This window comes from Pieris napi, chromosome 9 (genome assembly GCF_905475465.1).
Source record: "Pieris napi chromosome 9, ilPieNapi1.2, whole genome shotgun sequence".
Taxonomy (NCBI): Eukaryota; Metazoa; Arthropoda; class Insecta; order Lepidoptera; family Pieridae; genus Pieris; species Pieris napi.
Genome location: NC_062242.1, coordinates 490,529 through 506,302, shown reverse-complemented (window position 1 = coordinate 506,302; position 15,774 = coordinate 490,529). Strand labels below are relative to the sequence as shown.

Sequence of the window (15,774 nt, the reverse complement as noted above, 5' to 3'; positions counted from 1 at the left end):
TTCAAATCGCGCGACTAGACATTGTGGTATTTTCATACAACTGTTCACATGAGCGCGCGTTAACGCGCGTCAACGCGGCGCTCAGAGAAAAAGTCTCTAGACGCAGGTGATCGTGATCTTTAATATTAATGTAATGTCCGTTAATGTTCGTAATTATATTTTGTTCTCGCATTTAAAATGAGTGAAATTGAAGATATTGACATCGTCTTACTAATCGATGAAGTAGAAAAAAGGTCAGCAAGTTGGCATATAGCAAATTTGTATAAAAAATATAATAAGTATAATTTGTATTTTTATTCAAAATTGGATGAACCCAATGTGTACGTTTTCTTTTTCTATATTTTTCTTTATAATATAACCACAAAATAATAGCCTCTTCCACGTCCATTTTCTACGTTCTACAGAACTAGACTGACGAGTACTCTCGCAACGCGTTAGCGCTCATCATCTGAACGCTCTTCAAATTTGATCGCGCGTTGACGCGCGTTAACGCGCGTTACATGTGAACATAGCCATAAACATTAGGGTGTTAAATCATAGATGTAGCAAAAACATTATAATTTTATTTTATTAAATTTAGATATGCTCGCAGTCACAGACTAAATAGGAATGTTGTTTTTGGCAAATCAGCGATCGCGCCGACGAACTATGAAGTTACAAATTACAAAATACCAGTGATACAGTCATAAGCCATAAACTCATAACTATACATTATCAAATTAAAGGCGGACAATTTTAAGCAGAATAAAAAAAGTCAGCTCTCGACAAATATATTAACTACTTTATGTCCAGTACAAGAGTATTTTTAATTATAAACATTAATTAATACAAATTCGCAAGAATGGAAGACGATGTGACGATTTTTGGCGATATTATTGATAAACTTTTTAATACTTTCAGTGGCGTTGTTGAAAGAGATGTAATTGAAGCTGTTGTTATTAGCTATAATGGTGATCGTAAGTTACTATTTATTTATTTCGTTTTAAAATTTGATGGATATCGGAAGGCGGATATTATGTTTATTTATTTATTTTAACCTTCATATATTTCATTATTATTCTGATCTAATGTATAGTAATGTATTACTTATATGAGTTTGGAGTATATAGTATAAATAAAGTTCATTCTGTAGTTCTTATATGATGTTTATATAGTTTCATGTTATATATACATCAACAGTTGGTGGAATACCAACATAACATGATCACAAGTTATTGATTTCTTTGTTTACACCGTTTATGTGACTTGTACTGAAGTCCACTTGAGTTAAATGTACTCTTTTATAACTGTAAGTTTCTTATGCAATATCCATTTTTCTATTTCTATTTGTTTATTTTCATCTTCTACAATGTGTATAAATATAGGGGTTTGTTAATTTTAAAGACTGAGTTTACTATGAAACCTCAATTTTTTGAACTAAGAATGATAACTTTAAAAAGAGACTTTTGATAGTAAATTGATGATTCAAGATCAGATTAGAAGTATGTATGTTGGTTGGTAAATATGCCACACAAAAAATGGAAACAATTAATATCAATTGTATTAATTATAATAAATATTTATTATTATTTTATTAAATCTATTAAATATTTAAGCACATAGTATACTATATTAGTTAGTTACATTACATACTTATAAGAATGTACTAGTTTGTGACAATTGTTCACTAAAATACTTGCATTCTGTTAGCCATTACTAATTTTTTAAACAAAGTTTTTTTTAAATATTAGCAGTATTATATATTATTCAAGCATTATTTAATATAACCTAACTTTGAACCTATTATTGTAATAAATATTCTATGATGTCTTTAGTTTTTATATTAAATGACCTCAGTTTCACATGGTTGTGTTTTGCCAGACCCAATACTTTTTTATCCTCACAAATGATGTCATCCCATTGCTTTCCCACTTTTAAGACTTCATAATCTTGAAAATATATTCAACAACATACAAATGATTAAATAATTACTATTGTTTGTTTTAGTTAAGCAATCAGCCAATGCAATTATGAGTTTCATAGGTGACAATACTGAAGCATCAGGGTCACAACAGACATCACAATTTCATGATGAATATACTTCTACTCGTGTTCCTGAGACTTCTAATAATATGAATACTACGGAATCAAAGATGTCTTACTCTAGTATATCTCATAATGTGCAACCCCATACACAAAATATAAAGAAAATTACACAAATTGGAATTAACAGCATACAAGATGTGAGCAAAATAGTGACCCAATGTAATAATGGTTGGAGGGTCCTACTTCTGATGAGAGGCCCTCCTGGATGTGGGAAGACGCACTTAGCTCGGGAAATACTTAAGATGACTGTTGGTGATACACACATAAAAGATAAACACCTATTAAGTAGCGATGATTATTTTATGCTTAGAGGTGTGTATTGCTTTGACAAGTATAAGCTACAAGATGCCCATTTGTGGAATCAATGTAGAGCATTTAGAGCAATGACAAGTGGCGTAAGTCCCGTCATAATTGATAATACAAACATTGAGCCGTGGGAAATGGAGCCCTATGTAAGGGCTGGAGTTTGCAATGGTTATTTTATACATGTCATTTCTCCCAAAACTCGTTGGGCGAGAAATGCATATCAACTCTTTAAAAGAAATTCTCATAATGTACCAATTCATACAATAAAACGAATGGTGGATAATATGCAGGAAGGTATAACAGGTGAGGAAATGATAAAAGGCTTAGGAATACACTATTCGGCAGAAATGACGCCGCCAGTTTTTAGGATATATCCGGAGTTGCTACCACCCACAGTAGCATCTCTTCAAAGAAGTGAAAGTGAATCTAATAATGACAACCAACAAAACCAAACCCTAGGAAATGAGGGTTCGATTATTACAACTCCAGACCCTGATTCTCATTCAATTGAAAACCGTGTATTGGAATCTGAAGAAAAGCTTTCAGATCCTTTAGATATCAACTGTCACATTGAAGAGACATCAGATAACAACAGCTCCAATCTTAAAACAGAAGCTGCATCTTCTGATGTCCTCTCTACAAACTGTGTTGATATTGAAAAACGTATAGAAGAGATTGAAAAATTAGAGCAAGAGTGGGATAATGGAGAAAACTGGGATGAAACTAAGAAACTTGCAGTATTAAATTCCGAAAAAGCAACAACATCAAGTCCTGGAATTGCTGAATCTTCAACATCTAAACCTCAGAGAAAAAGGCAAATAGAGAAATCACCGAAAGTTGTCTCTGACCAACTTGTAATTCCTGCAGTACATTCAAATGATTGGAGCAGGTTCCTAACGGTGGACCCTGAAACCCCCCGGGAGATTCTTACAGAGGATACATTAGCTCCAGAAAAAACATCTAGAAGTACGTGTATCGAAGCAGGGGACATGGATTTCTCTCAAATTAAAGACCAATACAAAGTTATTTCGGGTAAAGCGTGGGACATAAATCAATTTACTATTGAGAAAAAAGAAAAAATACCTATAAAACGAATGCTCGATAAAGGGACTACCACGAGTAATGAAATAATTTCTATGGAGCCCTTTAGATGTCAAAACGCGGAACAGCATTTCAAAGCTTTCAGAAAGATGTTTAGCAATATTCCTTCTACAGAACTAAGGGATATTTTCGAGAACTGCTGTGGCGATGTTAACTGGGCTGTCGAAATCGTAATAGATGGCATGACCAACAATCAATTTTGTTCAATTCAAGAAGAGGCCTCATCGGACGATGAGGAGGATGCAGAAAACGTCGAGCAGTGCGGGTGCCTCGCCGCGTATAACATCATACCTGATCATCGTCCAGTCATTCAGGAAAACAACCCCATAGTAACAAAAGTCAGCGCGGAAAATACGCCAAAAGCGACACCTAAAAGAACACGCAGAGATGCAGCCGTCTCTGACGCCTCATTACAATTGAAGCGTCAAATTGAAGAAAATATAGTAATTTCTGAAAATCATTATTCCGAGCATCATTTAAAGATGAAGAACGCACGTAATGGCGAACCATGCACGAGCTCAACTGCCGATGGCACAGAAGAGAATCAACAGATCCACTCGGCTGTCAATTTGCCGAGCACTTCTGGCTCGTCAAATAATACAAGAGACGAGATATTGCATTCGGACACATCGGACGACGACGACACCGGCTCTTCCACATCACCGTGTGATGTCGTGAAATCTATTACCATTAATGTCGGAATGGATTTTATAAAGCAGTTGGACGGGATTTTCGGTCGAGAAGGAATGAAGTACCCTGAAAATATTGAGCCGAAATTGGAGATGCCAGTGACCATTTTGAACGAAATCAATGCCTTGTGGATGGAGTCGATGATGCATCAGGTCGAGAAAGACTCGAAACAAAGCCAAGAAATGATCGAGCAGGATGCAGATTTCGCCAGGTTTGTGGTCCTTTCAAATGTTTCAGCCTTTTCAGTAAAGTTCTTGGTAGCCTTTTCAGTAAAAGGTAATTGCATTTTAGTTATTTTCTAGTGGACCCGAATTCTTTTTTTGGAAAAGGGATACTCTAATAAAATCCCAGAGGCTCTTTTATCTCTGCCTTTTCTGCTTTTTCGTGGCGCGTATATAAATAGTTTTGTTGGTACTCCGACACGGGAACAGATGTATTGTAAATTTTTTGCTCTGAAAAAAACAATTGCTAACAATAAAAGTCAGGATTACTTACTATGGTGGTTAAGTATTCTTAAATCTTCCAATTTTCCGCGCAATTTTTTCTTTCATAAAAACCTCCTGACAATAACAAACGAAACAAAAAAAGAATTAGCGAAATCGGTCCAGCACGTGATGCCGTCACCAAGGGAAATAGGGATTCATTTTAGATATATATATATGTATAGATAGATAAATATTCACCACATCATATATAATGTTTATCTACAGTATATGTTATAAGCTATCTATTCTAAAATACATGACAATTGTGATTTATTGTAAGTGAACATAAATGTAAAAAAAAAAATTAATCCAATTTTAGATTTTGCTAGTAATTTATTGCTTATAATGCTTTTATTTAAATTGATCAGCTCACTACCGAATATATGCAAGGTAATATCTTCAAGTTCTCTTTAATGGGTTCATTCATTTCATCAACAGGTTACTAGTTGCGAAAGAAGAGGAAATGCTCCTGAACGGCAAGGAGCCGGAAGTCCCGGATTTCAAAGAGATCATGGACTTGGATTTCGCTCTTTCGCTGTACCAAAAGGACATTGCCGAATGGCGCAACAGAGAGCCACCGGATTTGGCGGCAAAGATGACGAGGGAGAAACTATACAACCTGTTCCCGGACGTGGCTCCCGATATTTTGTCGGAGCTCTTGATGGCGCACGACAACAATTTTCAAAATACTGTAGAGGTATGTTTCGTTACAATCGGAGGAACGTTTTCGAGAACAAAAAGAGAGACAACGTCTCCAGGTGGTGACGGAGACTTTGACGCTGAAGTAAAAATATTATTAATAATTTATTTGTAAGAACATGGTACAAAAATATGATGGTGGTATAATCTAAACTTCGCATATTCCGCCACACATAATGGCGTGCAAGTCTGTTTAACATAATTAAAAGGTAGAATTTTACATATTACATTATGTACATTATCAATCATATCATCTTTGTCCATTCTTATGTTGTTTTATCATCAGTCATCACATTATCACATTATTAAAATATATTATTACGTTATCAAATTAATATTCATTATAATGTTATAGGTATGTTATCTAAAGCTGGCGGCTTCAACACATTTACACTTTGTGCTTGTGTAGTGTCAGTGAATAAGCGCGAGACGTGATGTCAAACTGAAATACAATCACAAATACATCACGAAAAGACTGTCCGTCTCTCTCGCGCTCGGTCAAGCTTATGAGTATAAAAGAGACAGTTATTGTTTTTCTTTTGCTACTGTTTATGTTGATGTTTGCTGTTTTATATTATTATTATTTTATACATGTTGATCTTTTTTCAAACATTACCAGGGCAATCTCGTGAAATGGTGCACAATGTTTTTAATTATTTTAAGCATCTTATTAAAAACAGTTTAATGAAAAAATGTTATATTTAATTTGACATCAGATGCGATTGGGGTTTCTAAGAGGAGTATTGAAAGAATAGTTAGTGAAGTAAAAGTGAAGTGTGTTGATCTAGATGGAGCTTATGTCGAAAAATGAAAAATTATTTACACAAACTACTCTTTTACGTTCTTGGTCGGGTACTTTTGGATCCACCCTCGTATGCACATAATATTTATATGTATTTGACACATTTTTATTTATTTACAACCCACCCAACCTTACTAAAACCAGAGTAGACTAAAATATATAGCTTGGCAAAAAAGTAATATTTTTAAACATACTGTAAGTGAAATTGCATTAGTGTGAGTACTGTGAACGCGCCAGCTTTCGATAACCGACCTATACACTCCAATAATCATTAATAGAATAATACATTTTTCCGAAAGTTATATTAGGTCGATATTTAAAAAAAAACTCTATCTTTGAATGTTTTTAGTAAATTAGTATAAACCTTGATTGCCATATCAAAGGCGTTTTTCCTATACAATTCCAGATTTTTTTTTGGCACAGCCAATTTCTCCCATTATGTTTTTGTCAACGAATAAGTAAATTTCAAAAATATACATACAGGGAAGAGATCAAATTTTGAGCTTCTTAAACAAAGGTACACGACTATCAAGATTGCTCCACAAATTGTGAGTGAATAGATGCGAATCATGTCTGTTTAGTTAGTATGTGGTTTGTCCTCAGGCCCTCTTAATGTCGACGGGGAGGTCCAACATTCTAGAAATGAAGAATGGTGTCAATAAGTTCGTAATGGAAAAAGAGATGGACAGGAAGAAGCGTTTGGTTGAAGAACAGCGTAAGGTAATCCAGTTAATAAAATCATTATTATAAAATGTATTTATATAAACTCTTTTGCCAAAAAAATCCGGCATCTATTTCAGATACTTTTACACTAAGACACATTTTATTTCTGTCATGTTATTCTTTCTAAATATCCATCCACCCTTATTGGAAAAAGCCTCCACTAAATTCCGCAATTTCTGTCTGCACTTTGCCACTCTCTGCCATGTACCACCTACTTTTGTTTATTGTACCTTGTCATGTCATTGTAATATCGTATCACCTCGACGTCCGCCGTTCCACAACTGAGCGTTTTCTAAGGCAGTTTTTGCCGCGCACCACCACTGTGTGGAACCAGCTGCCCACTGAAGTATTTCCGTACCAAATCGACTTAGGGTCCTTCAAGAAAAGAGCGTACCAATTCTTGAAAGGCCGGCAACGCACTCGCGAGCCCTCTGGCATTGAGAGTGTCCATGGGCGGCGGTATCACTTAACATCGGGTGAGCCTCCTGCCCGTTTCGTTTGCCCCTTGTTATATATTTTCAAAAAAACTGGGAAAACTTAGGTTCTAAGGTCGATTTCACTTAATTAAATGAAATTATACTTACAATCGTGTAAATAAATACGCGTGAAGTGAATTCTGGCAGTTTTTTAGTGAAAGTAGATGAATTCGTTAGACGGCCAAGTAGAAGTGATCGAAAATAAAGACAAGATTTTTTTTCTTTACTTTTTTTAAGTACAATACTGTTTATAATGTAAAAACCTAATAACGAGGGTGACTTCTGGCCAAAATCACAGCTTGAATTCTTTCCACGACGTCTTTAATGACGTCTTGACGAATACGTTCCCACTCTTCTGCAATTAGTCTTTTTAGTTCTCTGATTGTGGAGCAGATTGCACTGAGAGATATCCTAGACATGCATGAAAAAAAAAGTGTGTTACTAAGTTATTATGGCGTAGTATTTTTTGAAGTTATACGTTAGACGCGTTATGGAAAATTGATGAGAGTGAAATTTTACGATGCGCGCACCGTGACACAAAATTAACAGAATGAAGTTGCCCACGGAAGATGCTACGGCATTGGACATAATTTAAAAAAAAACATTTGAATAATAAAAAATATTTATTTATTTAATTTTTCAAACGTACACTGAACTTTATTGACTATAATGACTCCTTTTAAGAAGACTCCTCCACTCTAAGAAGCATCTAAATTGAATAAACGTATTTTGATTTTGATTTGATTTAATTGATTTAATTTTACTTGGTTTTAATTGAAATTATCGGGCATTCCAGGCTCTGTCCGAAGTGGAATGGCCGTTACTTCCGATGGAACCGAATCTAACGATGGCGGACGTGGAACGATTTAGGGAAGAGGCGAATGGACATCTGGCAGTGAGAGAAAAGTAAGTGGCCTAAAAACAATTCAGAGCGATTCAAACGAGTCGTTTTTGGGTATTTTAAAAGTATGTGCAACTTTTAGAATTCACGTATACGTACACGTACGTCGTCTAGTCCGAAGTCTCGTACATTTACGTATTAAAACTTGATGAACTGGCCTGTTCGGTTCCAGGAACTACCGCAAGGCGCAGGAGTACATCCAGCGCGGGATGCTGCCAGTGGCCTCTTACTACTCGGAGCTGGGAGCCATGCACACGGCGCTCCACGAGCAGGCCAACAGCAAGGCCGCCAACTCGCTGGTTTACGTGAGTGTTTTTGGCTTAACTTACGGTTACCATGGTAACAACTTCTATACGGAAATCCACCTACATATAGGTCGGTTATCGAAAGCTGGCACGTTCACAGTACTCACACTAATGCAATTTCACTATACAGTATGTTTAAAAATATGACTTTTTTGCCAAGCTATATATTTAGTCTAGTCTGGTTTTAGTAAGTTTGGGTGGATTGGGTTTTGTGTTTTTTTCTGGATATGATATAATATACGATAATATAATATATTATATTATATTGATTGCGTACTCCACTAACAATTCTTTCATTAAACTGTTTTTATTAAGATGCTTAAAATAATTAAAAACATTGTACACTATTTCACGAGATTGTCCTGTTAATGTTCTGCCGGAATCAATTATTTATAAAACATTTTTTTCTAAGTATTCTAACCTCCAACCAAATAAGTAAACAATCACAGACAAAATAATAATGAGAAAAAAGATCAACAGTAGCAAAAGCAAAACAATAACTATCTCTTTTATACTCATAAGCTTGACCGAGCGCGAGAGAGACAGACAGTATTTTCATGATGCATATTCAGTGTGACGTCACGCCTCGTGCTTATTCACAGACACTACACAAGCACAAAGTGTAAATGTGTTGAAGCCGCCAGCTTTAGATAACAGACCAATACCGCTTCATATGGCCCTAAATATCGTTTAAAAACCTCTAAAGTTTTTGTTGTATACTTGGCTCAGCTTGGAGTTTATATTTCGTTGGTTGGGGACGAGGTTACTCGAAATTGTACAGAGTCGGGCGTTTTTTAAGAAAAAATCAATAATTGTTTTGTTATTATTCACTGCCTTCATTAAAATTTCCATAAAAGCTACAACATATAAACATCAAATCTTACACACGATAGTTATACCAACGTAGCAACGAGTTTATAAGGTTCGAATAAGTAAGTTTATATTTGTACCACTGTATATATTTTGATATCGCGATTTACACTTGCCCAACGCCATGATTTTTGATTTCTATAATACCAAGTTAGGGTAAGCGACATTTAGTACTCACATATAAATTTGTTAAGGGCCGGATTTAGAGTTCTGGAGGCCTCAAGGAAATAAAGAAGTGGAGGCCCCGTGGCCCTAAATTATTTTTCGAATAAATTGATCCATTTGTTTTATAATAAAACAATTTTTTACCGGATTGAAGCTTTTCGTTTCGCGTGCTTTCGCGTGCTTTACAGCGTGCGTGGTCACGGTGACTATGAAAAATAATTGTAAATACATAACTTCAATCCAGTAAAAAATTGTTTTATTATTAAATGTGTGAAAGTTATGTCAATAAAAGACAATACAGATTGTATTCTTTTATTTTGTTTTTGTTTTAGTTTAGTTTTTCAATTTATAATTTATTGTCAAACCGAGTTGATTCTTTTAGTATTTAACAAACATAAATATAAATACAGATCAATGATTTCTGTTAATATTTAACTCAAACGCCAAAAATTTATTCATATAGGTAACACAATGTACACTTATGAACGTCAAAAAAGAAATATACATTCAATGCTTTTAATTTTACATTTGCTGCAAGTTCTCAAATCAAGGGCGTAGAACGGAAGAGAAGAACTGGCAATAAACTCTCTGCCACACTTTTTAATCGCCAAGTTTTTTGTTTTTCACAAAGTTTGTAACTGTACCTGTAGCTCCCACCATAACACCATGTTCCACATGACATCTTAAGTAATTAATAAAATTAAAATAAATTAAAAACAAAGACTTGTCCTCTATCAGCAGGAGGTATGGTGAAATAGGAGCACGCACTTACATTCTCGTGGGAACAACACGCAAAGACATAATCGAAATAACTAACAACACCGCATACACGAATTCAAGTACGACCAGTCACCACCAGTAGCACCCGTTCACGAGTATGACGCATGGCCAGCCATCGGCCCCCTCGCCATATTTTAGAGAGAGAGACAACCCGACGCATGGACGCCGCCCTAGCAATGACATTGACATTGAAATGTGGACTTGACTACATAAGAACAATACAATCATGTTTGTACAAAAAAATATCAAAAGAAAAGTTTTGTCTTTGATTAACATAACTTATGTTCATTTGAATAAAACACTATTTTGACCGGATTGAAGTTATGTATTATTATAAATTTACAACTATTTAACATAATTTTAAATTTATCCGACGTTTCGCGTGCTTTACGCGTGACCACGCACTAAAATTTTTATAATAAATTTAAATTTATAATAATACATAACTTCAATCCGGTCAAAATAGTGTTTTATTCAAAAAGAAATGTTGTTTTACCAGTGTTGATTAGTTGGAATTTAAATCATTTTTTGAAGTGAAAACTTCGTTAGAGGCGTTGTACACTTTTTTGGAATGGGTAAAAAATGTTATACTCGCGTCAGGACAAATTCGTAAGACGGATGTTGTTTTAAAGGATTATGAACCTTCGTGCTATATATATATGTTACGGTTTTAATTCATTTGCCTCTTTCCTCAGATACATTGATGCATGTAGAATTGGACCTTAAGTCAATATCAAGGTTTAATTTTGCGAAACGTCTAAAGCTTTATTATTAACGATTTGGTCAGACTGACGCGAATAAAAAATGGCAACTTAAAAAATTGTGAATTTTCCTAATTGAAAGATTTAATACTTATTTTAATTATTTTGTGTAGGTTTCGTAAGACGCATGGAGAGTAGACAGCTGGCGCGGCGTATTTAATGCAATATAAATTGTGATGTTTGTACGATAGCGCAATAAATAAATATTGTATTCTACCACATAAATGATATTACTTTTATACTGATAATTAAAGCAATTCGTGCAAAATTATTCCCCAACCATTCCAAAATATCAAAAATGCACAGCGTTAATATTCAAGTTTTCACTTCTGCCGGTACTCCCGGAGTGCAACCCGTTGTTTCTTTTCACCCGAAGTCTCTTTTGTGGAAGCCCCGAGATTAAAGCCCCGGTCTCTCTTTCCTAAATGGGGCCCCGTATTTGTCTATGGTTATGTATGGAGATTGAGCTGACAAAATATATTTTCTATATTCTTTTTTCATCGGAATAAACAATTGACGATCCCGCAGGTGAACGCCCAGCGCTGCAAGAACAACGCGACCATCGACCTGCACCACTGCCGCGTCGGCGAGGCCCGTCAGTCCCTGGACCTGTTCTTAGACGTCCATATCAGAAAGCTCAAGGAGATCAACGGCCGCAACGGGGTCACCTCCCACACTCTCTTCTTCCTCACGGGAAGAGGCAAGCACAGCCCCGCGGGGCCCAAGGTCAAGCCGGCCGTCATGCAGCGCCTCAAGCAGAGGGGCCTCGCGTGAGTCTCCTCTTTCACTCAGACTGTGGCGCACAATGGCGAATTATGCTGCAGCTTAATTATTATTAGTTTTCAAATGCATCAGCGAAGTGCGCTAAGTTCAGTGTTGAAAAAAAAATATTTGAGAGTTAGCAATCTCATTAGTGTCTTGTAATGTGGTAAACAGTAATAATCGGTTGAAACTATTTACGCTTATTTTAAGTAATTTGGATTTGGATTATTTTATTAACATTTTTTTACGTTTTGAGTAATTTTCTTTATTTTTATTCTCGTAATTATAAACAAATAAGATTGTGTCTTCTTCATCTCGATAAATATGTTCTTTGCCACTAAAACATGGAAAGCCGAAACGAAAGTCTTACAAATTTTTCAACAATAAATAATATTACTAACGATAATAAATAAACAAAACTTCGATAAATGCCAACTTAAAGAAAAAACTCTTGTCAATTTTCTGTCACTGAGTTGGTATTGATTGCGAGTATCACGATTCACGCGAGAGCATTACTTTGAGAGTGCTCAATAGTCAATTGTGCGAAGCGTAGCTGGAGTTGGAAAACTACCGATGTTTAGATGTAATCTCTTTTTCAGGTTTTACGAGTTGAACCTAGGTTTGTTGGCCGCCAAAGTCACCGCTAACCACCCTCTGACGGACGAGATCACCTCACGGGCTTAACCAACGGATTGAGCTTAACGGCCCGTTATGAAAGTGTTTGACGTGTACACAAAAGCTGGTTAAATTAAAATGCGAATTAATGATATTATATGTGTGGATCGAGTTCTGACAGATTTTAGAATTTTAATTATGAGCAGGTTTGGGTTATTTATATTATATATTTTTTTATATCTTTTGTTATATATTATATTATGTACAAATCAAAAGAGGCTTCATGTTAAACCGTTTGTTTATGTTGATATTCAGTAAATCGTTCGGATTTTGAGCCCCAAGTTACCGATGTTTTATATGTTTGCTATAATTATAATACACTTTATAAAGATATTTAGGGTTAAATAAGTGTTGTATTAGAAGATTCTAGTTATAAAATATCTAATATTAAGTATCAAAACCATTTTGGTGGCCTAATTAGGTCATCTTCATAATTAATATTTAAAAACAGCTCAACTGTAGCTCAAATGTGTCTACGTAATTACCGATTAAATTTAACTAGTTGGCTAAAATATTAAAATTAATAACGTCACAAAACCCACGGACCACAGTTTATTGTTAAAACGTTGTTTAGTTTAAAATCCTATCCACTTCTTACGCTCTATTGGTGTGTCCCTTTTCATCATATAGTGGATATAATTTGATAGAAAGAAACGGATATACACTATGTATAGGCTGGAATAGCGCACAATGACATAATTTGACAGAATTCAACGGTAATATTATTTTTACGGGTTTTTTCATTAGAGACAAACCTGGGTAAGTGAGAGCTCAAGGGACCGCGATCTTATTTTCACTCACAGAGCTTTCTCACTAACCCGAGCTTCTCGCTTACAACTCTGTTAGCAAATAGACGCACACTTGCTTTGAATTAAATAAGAGTCCTACGAAATTTCTACGAAAAATACTTAAACGACCCCTAAATAGCGAAAGTTAAACACGATTAACTGTCGCTTTCAGAGGTTCACTCGTGAAAAATGTCCGTCACTTATACATGATACAGGATTCATGTTTTCGCTTACCCAGTTGTCACTTACTCAGGTTTGATAGTTATTTTAATAACATGTAGTTAATAACAAGTTAAGTAACGCAATTTTATCAGTTGATACGTCTGACCATTATTATGGAAGATATAAGTACAATTAAAAATACTGTACAATTTTTTTTGTGTAATTGTAGTTCGTTTGTTGCTCTATTTGTTATGTTTTAGGTAAGAAGCGACTTTATGAATAAGCATGGATTCTTTAATTTCTTTTAATATTTCAAATCTTTATTTAAAATGCCTATTATATATCCACTATTTCTTTTTAGTCTATATACTAACAGTCTACAATATAACTTTATTAATAATACTTTAAACTAATGTTTTATATAGAATTTTGACGACAATGAATGATTTCGTGTTTTTTATGTTAGAATAAAAATGCCGCATCTATTCAGTTTGAGAACACTAACATTCGACGCATGCGCAATGGCTTAAAAACGTCGCACAGGCGACGATATTTTATTTAAATAACAAGTGAACGAAATGTTTTCCCAAAAATCAATACAAAATAATTTCATTAAACATACGCTAGTATAGTATAGGCCAAATTTTGATAGGCAACTTATAATATAAATATAAATAATAAATATACATAAAAACTTGGTTTTTAGCAAATAACCCATGAGCGCACTAATAATGCAGCCGGATCTCGTACTATTTAGCTATTTAGTGGTATAATAATATACAGACTCGCCTATCTACCATATGCCTCCAGCGAATTATATCTTTTTTGGTCGAGAAGGGGAGAGGTGATTCCAACTTGGAGAAACTGATCGTGGTTGGTAACACAGAAGGCAAAAGATCAGAGCAGATGGACTGATCAAGTGAAAGACTCATCGTCCTCAAAGCTATACACTGTTAAAAGAGTGGCGCTGGATAGAAATTGGGGGAAACAGATTGTCCGCTCCAGATGTTTCCTTGCTAACCATGACGCTCAGACATGAGCTACCGACAGAAGAAAGAGGGAAAGGAATAATTTGTATGTAGAAGATAGAGAAGCAACGCCAAACTGACCCCGATTTTGTTATCATTCAGTCTTTGATTACGCCGTAAGGTTGGTTACATCAAAAGTTAAAACTTTGTCTATGGATGCGTTTGTTGCTTTTTCTAATGTCGCTTAATACCTTTTTACTGTTGTATTATGTAAGAATTTTATGTTATTTGGGTGGTATTGAAGTTAAATCATTGTTGTAGTTATAAAATCCTAAACGTATACCAATGCGTTGGTTTTATCTATTAAGTGTCAAAAACGAAGTAGGGAACGTTCAAGTATTACGTCACGCAATTTTTGGAGATTTATGACATCCATGTAACGCGCCGTAACGTTTTTCTAGTATAACCCAAGTATAGTAAAACATTTCGTAACCACCTAGTGATTATTTATACCTAAAAGTTACCATTATGTGGTGTAAAGTACTGGAAAGTCGAAAATAATATTACCAATAACGGCTTAATTCAATCCCCGCCCCGCATCGTAACGTTTTACACAAGGACCCCCCCCCCCAAAATTCGTTACTTGAACTCTTGTAATTCTTGAACGCTCTCTTAGAAAAATTGCTCAAAACTGCAAACATTTTCTCATCTTGAAAGTTAATAAAACTTTTATAAATGTTAGTCAAATAATGTCCTACGACAAAATTTTGGTAGACAGTAGTTTTGTGGGTAGGCAGTAATTTCTACTATTACGGGTGAGTATGAATGAAAGAATGCAGGGTTACATTAGAGGGCTTTAAATATAGCTGAGGGCATAACGATAGTTATGGTTATGAGTGGTACTTTTACGGTGCCGTATTTACCTTTTCTTTGTAACTTAACTTTAATATGCTGGGTACGCACTATGGCATTTACTTCTCACTTAAGGATTCAAAGGATACGGGTTTTATTTTAACGCATGTTTCAAATTGTCAATATCTTTAAAACGTTCTAAGTTAATTGTTTTATATTTGTTTTTTGGATATTCATTGCGGGAGTTGCAGGGCCGCAAGGTGCTTCACATATCATTTATGTTACCTGATTTGATATTTATGCAAAGAAGTGTCAATAAATACATATTTCTTATGTATAGCGTCGTAATAGTGAGTATCCAGTTTGGTCCAAATTGTTCGGTATATTTCTATTTAATATATGATTTCATATCAGATAC

General features: G+C 34.9%; 1 protein-coding gene across 3 annotated transcripts; it reads left to right on the top strand.

Moving 5' to 3' along the window:
• Window positions 1-557: 557 nt before the first annotated feature.
• Window positions 558-14,152, top strand: LOC125052368. 3 transcript variants are annotated; one of them, XM_047653173.1, is made up of 8 exons: window positions 558-956; window positions 1,987-4,393; window positions 5,106-5,364; window positions 6,772-6,888; window positions 8,164-8,273; window positions 8,441-8,573; window positions 11,678-11,919; window positions 12,511-14,152. In XM_047653173.1, exons 1-8 carry the CDS (start codon window positions 842-844, stop codon window positions 12,593-12,595), a joined length of 3,468 nt encoding a protein of 1,155 aa, XP_047509129.1. In that variant the 5' UTR covers window positions 558-841; the 3' UTR covers window positions 12,596-14,152. The 3 variants fall into 3 exon arrangements, with proteins under 3 accessions (XP_047509129.1, XP_047509131.1, XP_047509130.1); XM_047653174.1 differs by lacking the exon at window positions 558-956 and adding an exon at window positions 1,006-1,288; XM_047653175.1 differs by lacking the exon at window positions 1,987-4,393 and having other exon boundaries at window positions 848-956.
• Window positions 14,153-15,774: the final 1,622 nt, after the last annotated feature.

What these genes read in the sequence shown, in the direction of transcription:
- LOC125052368 (XM_047653173.1), top strand. Translation starts at nt 842, where the DNA reads ATGGAAGACGATGTGACGATTTTTGGCGATATTATTGATAAACTTTTT. An exon ending in CATCTGGCAGTGAGAGAAAA is followed by an intron (nt 8,274 to 8,440) that starts GTAAGTGGCCTA and finishes GTTCGGTTCCAG; the next exon opens with GAACTACCGCAAGGCGCAGG. An exon ending in CTCAAGCAGAGGGGCCTCGC is followed by an intron (nt 11,920 to 12,510) that starts GTGAGTCTCCTC and finishes TCTCTTTTTCAG; the next exon opens with GTTTTACGAGTTGAACCTAG.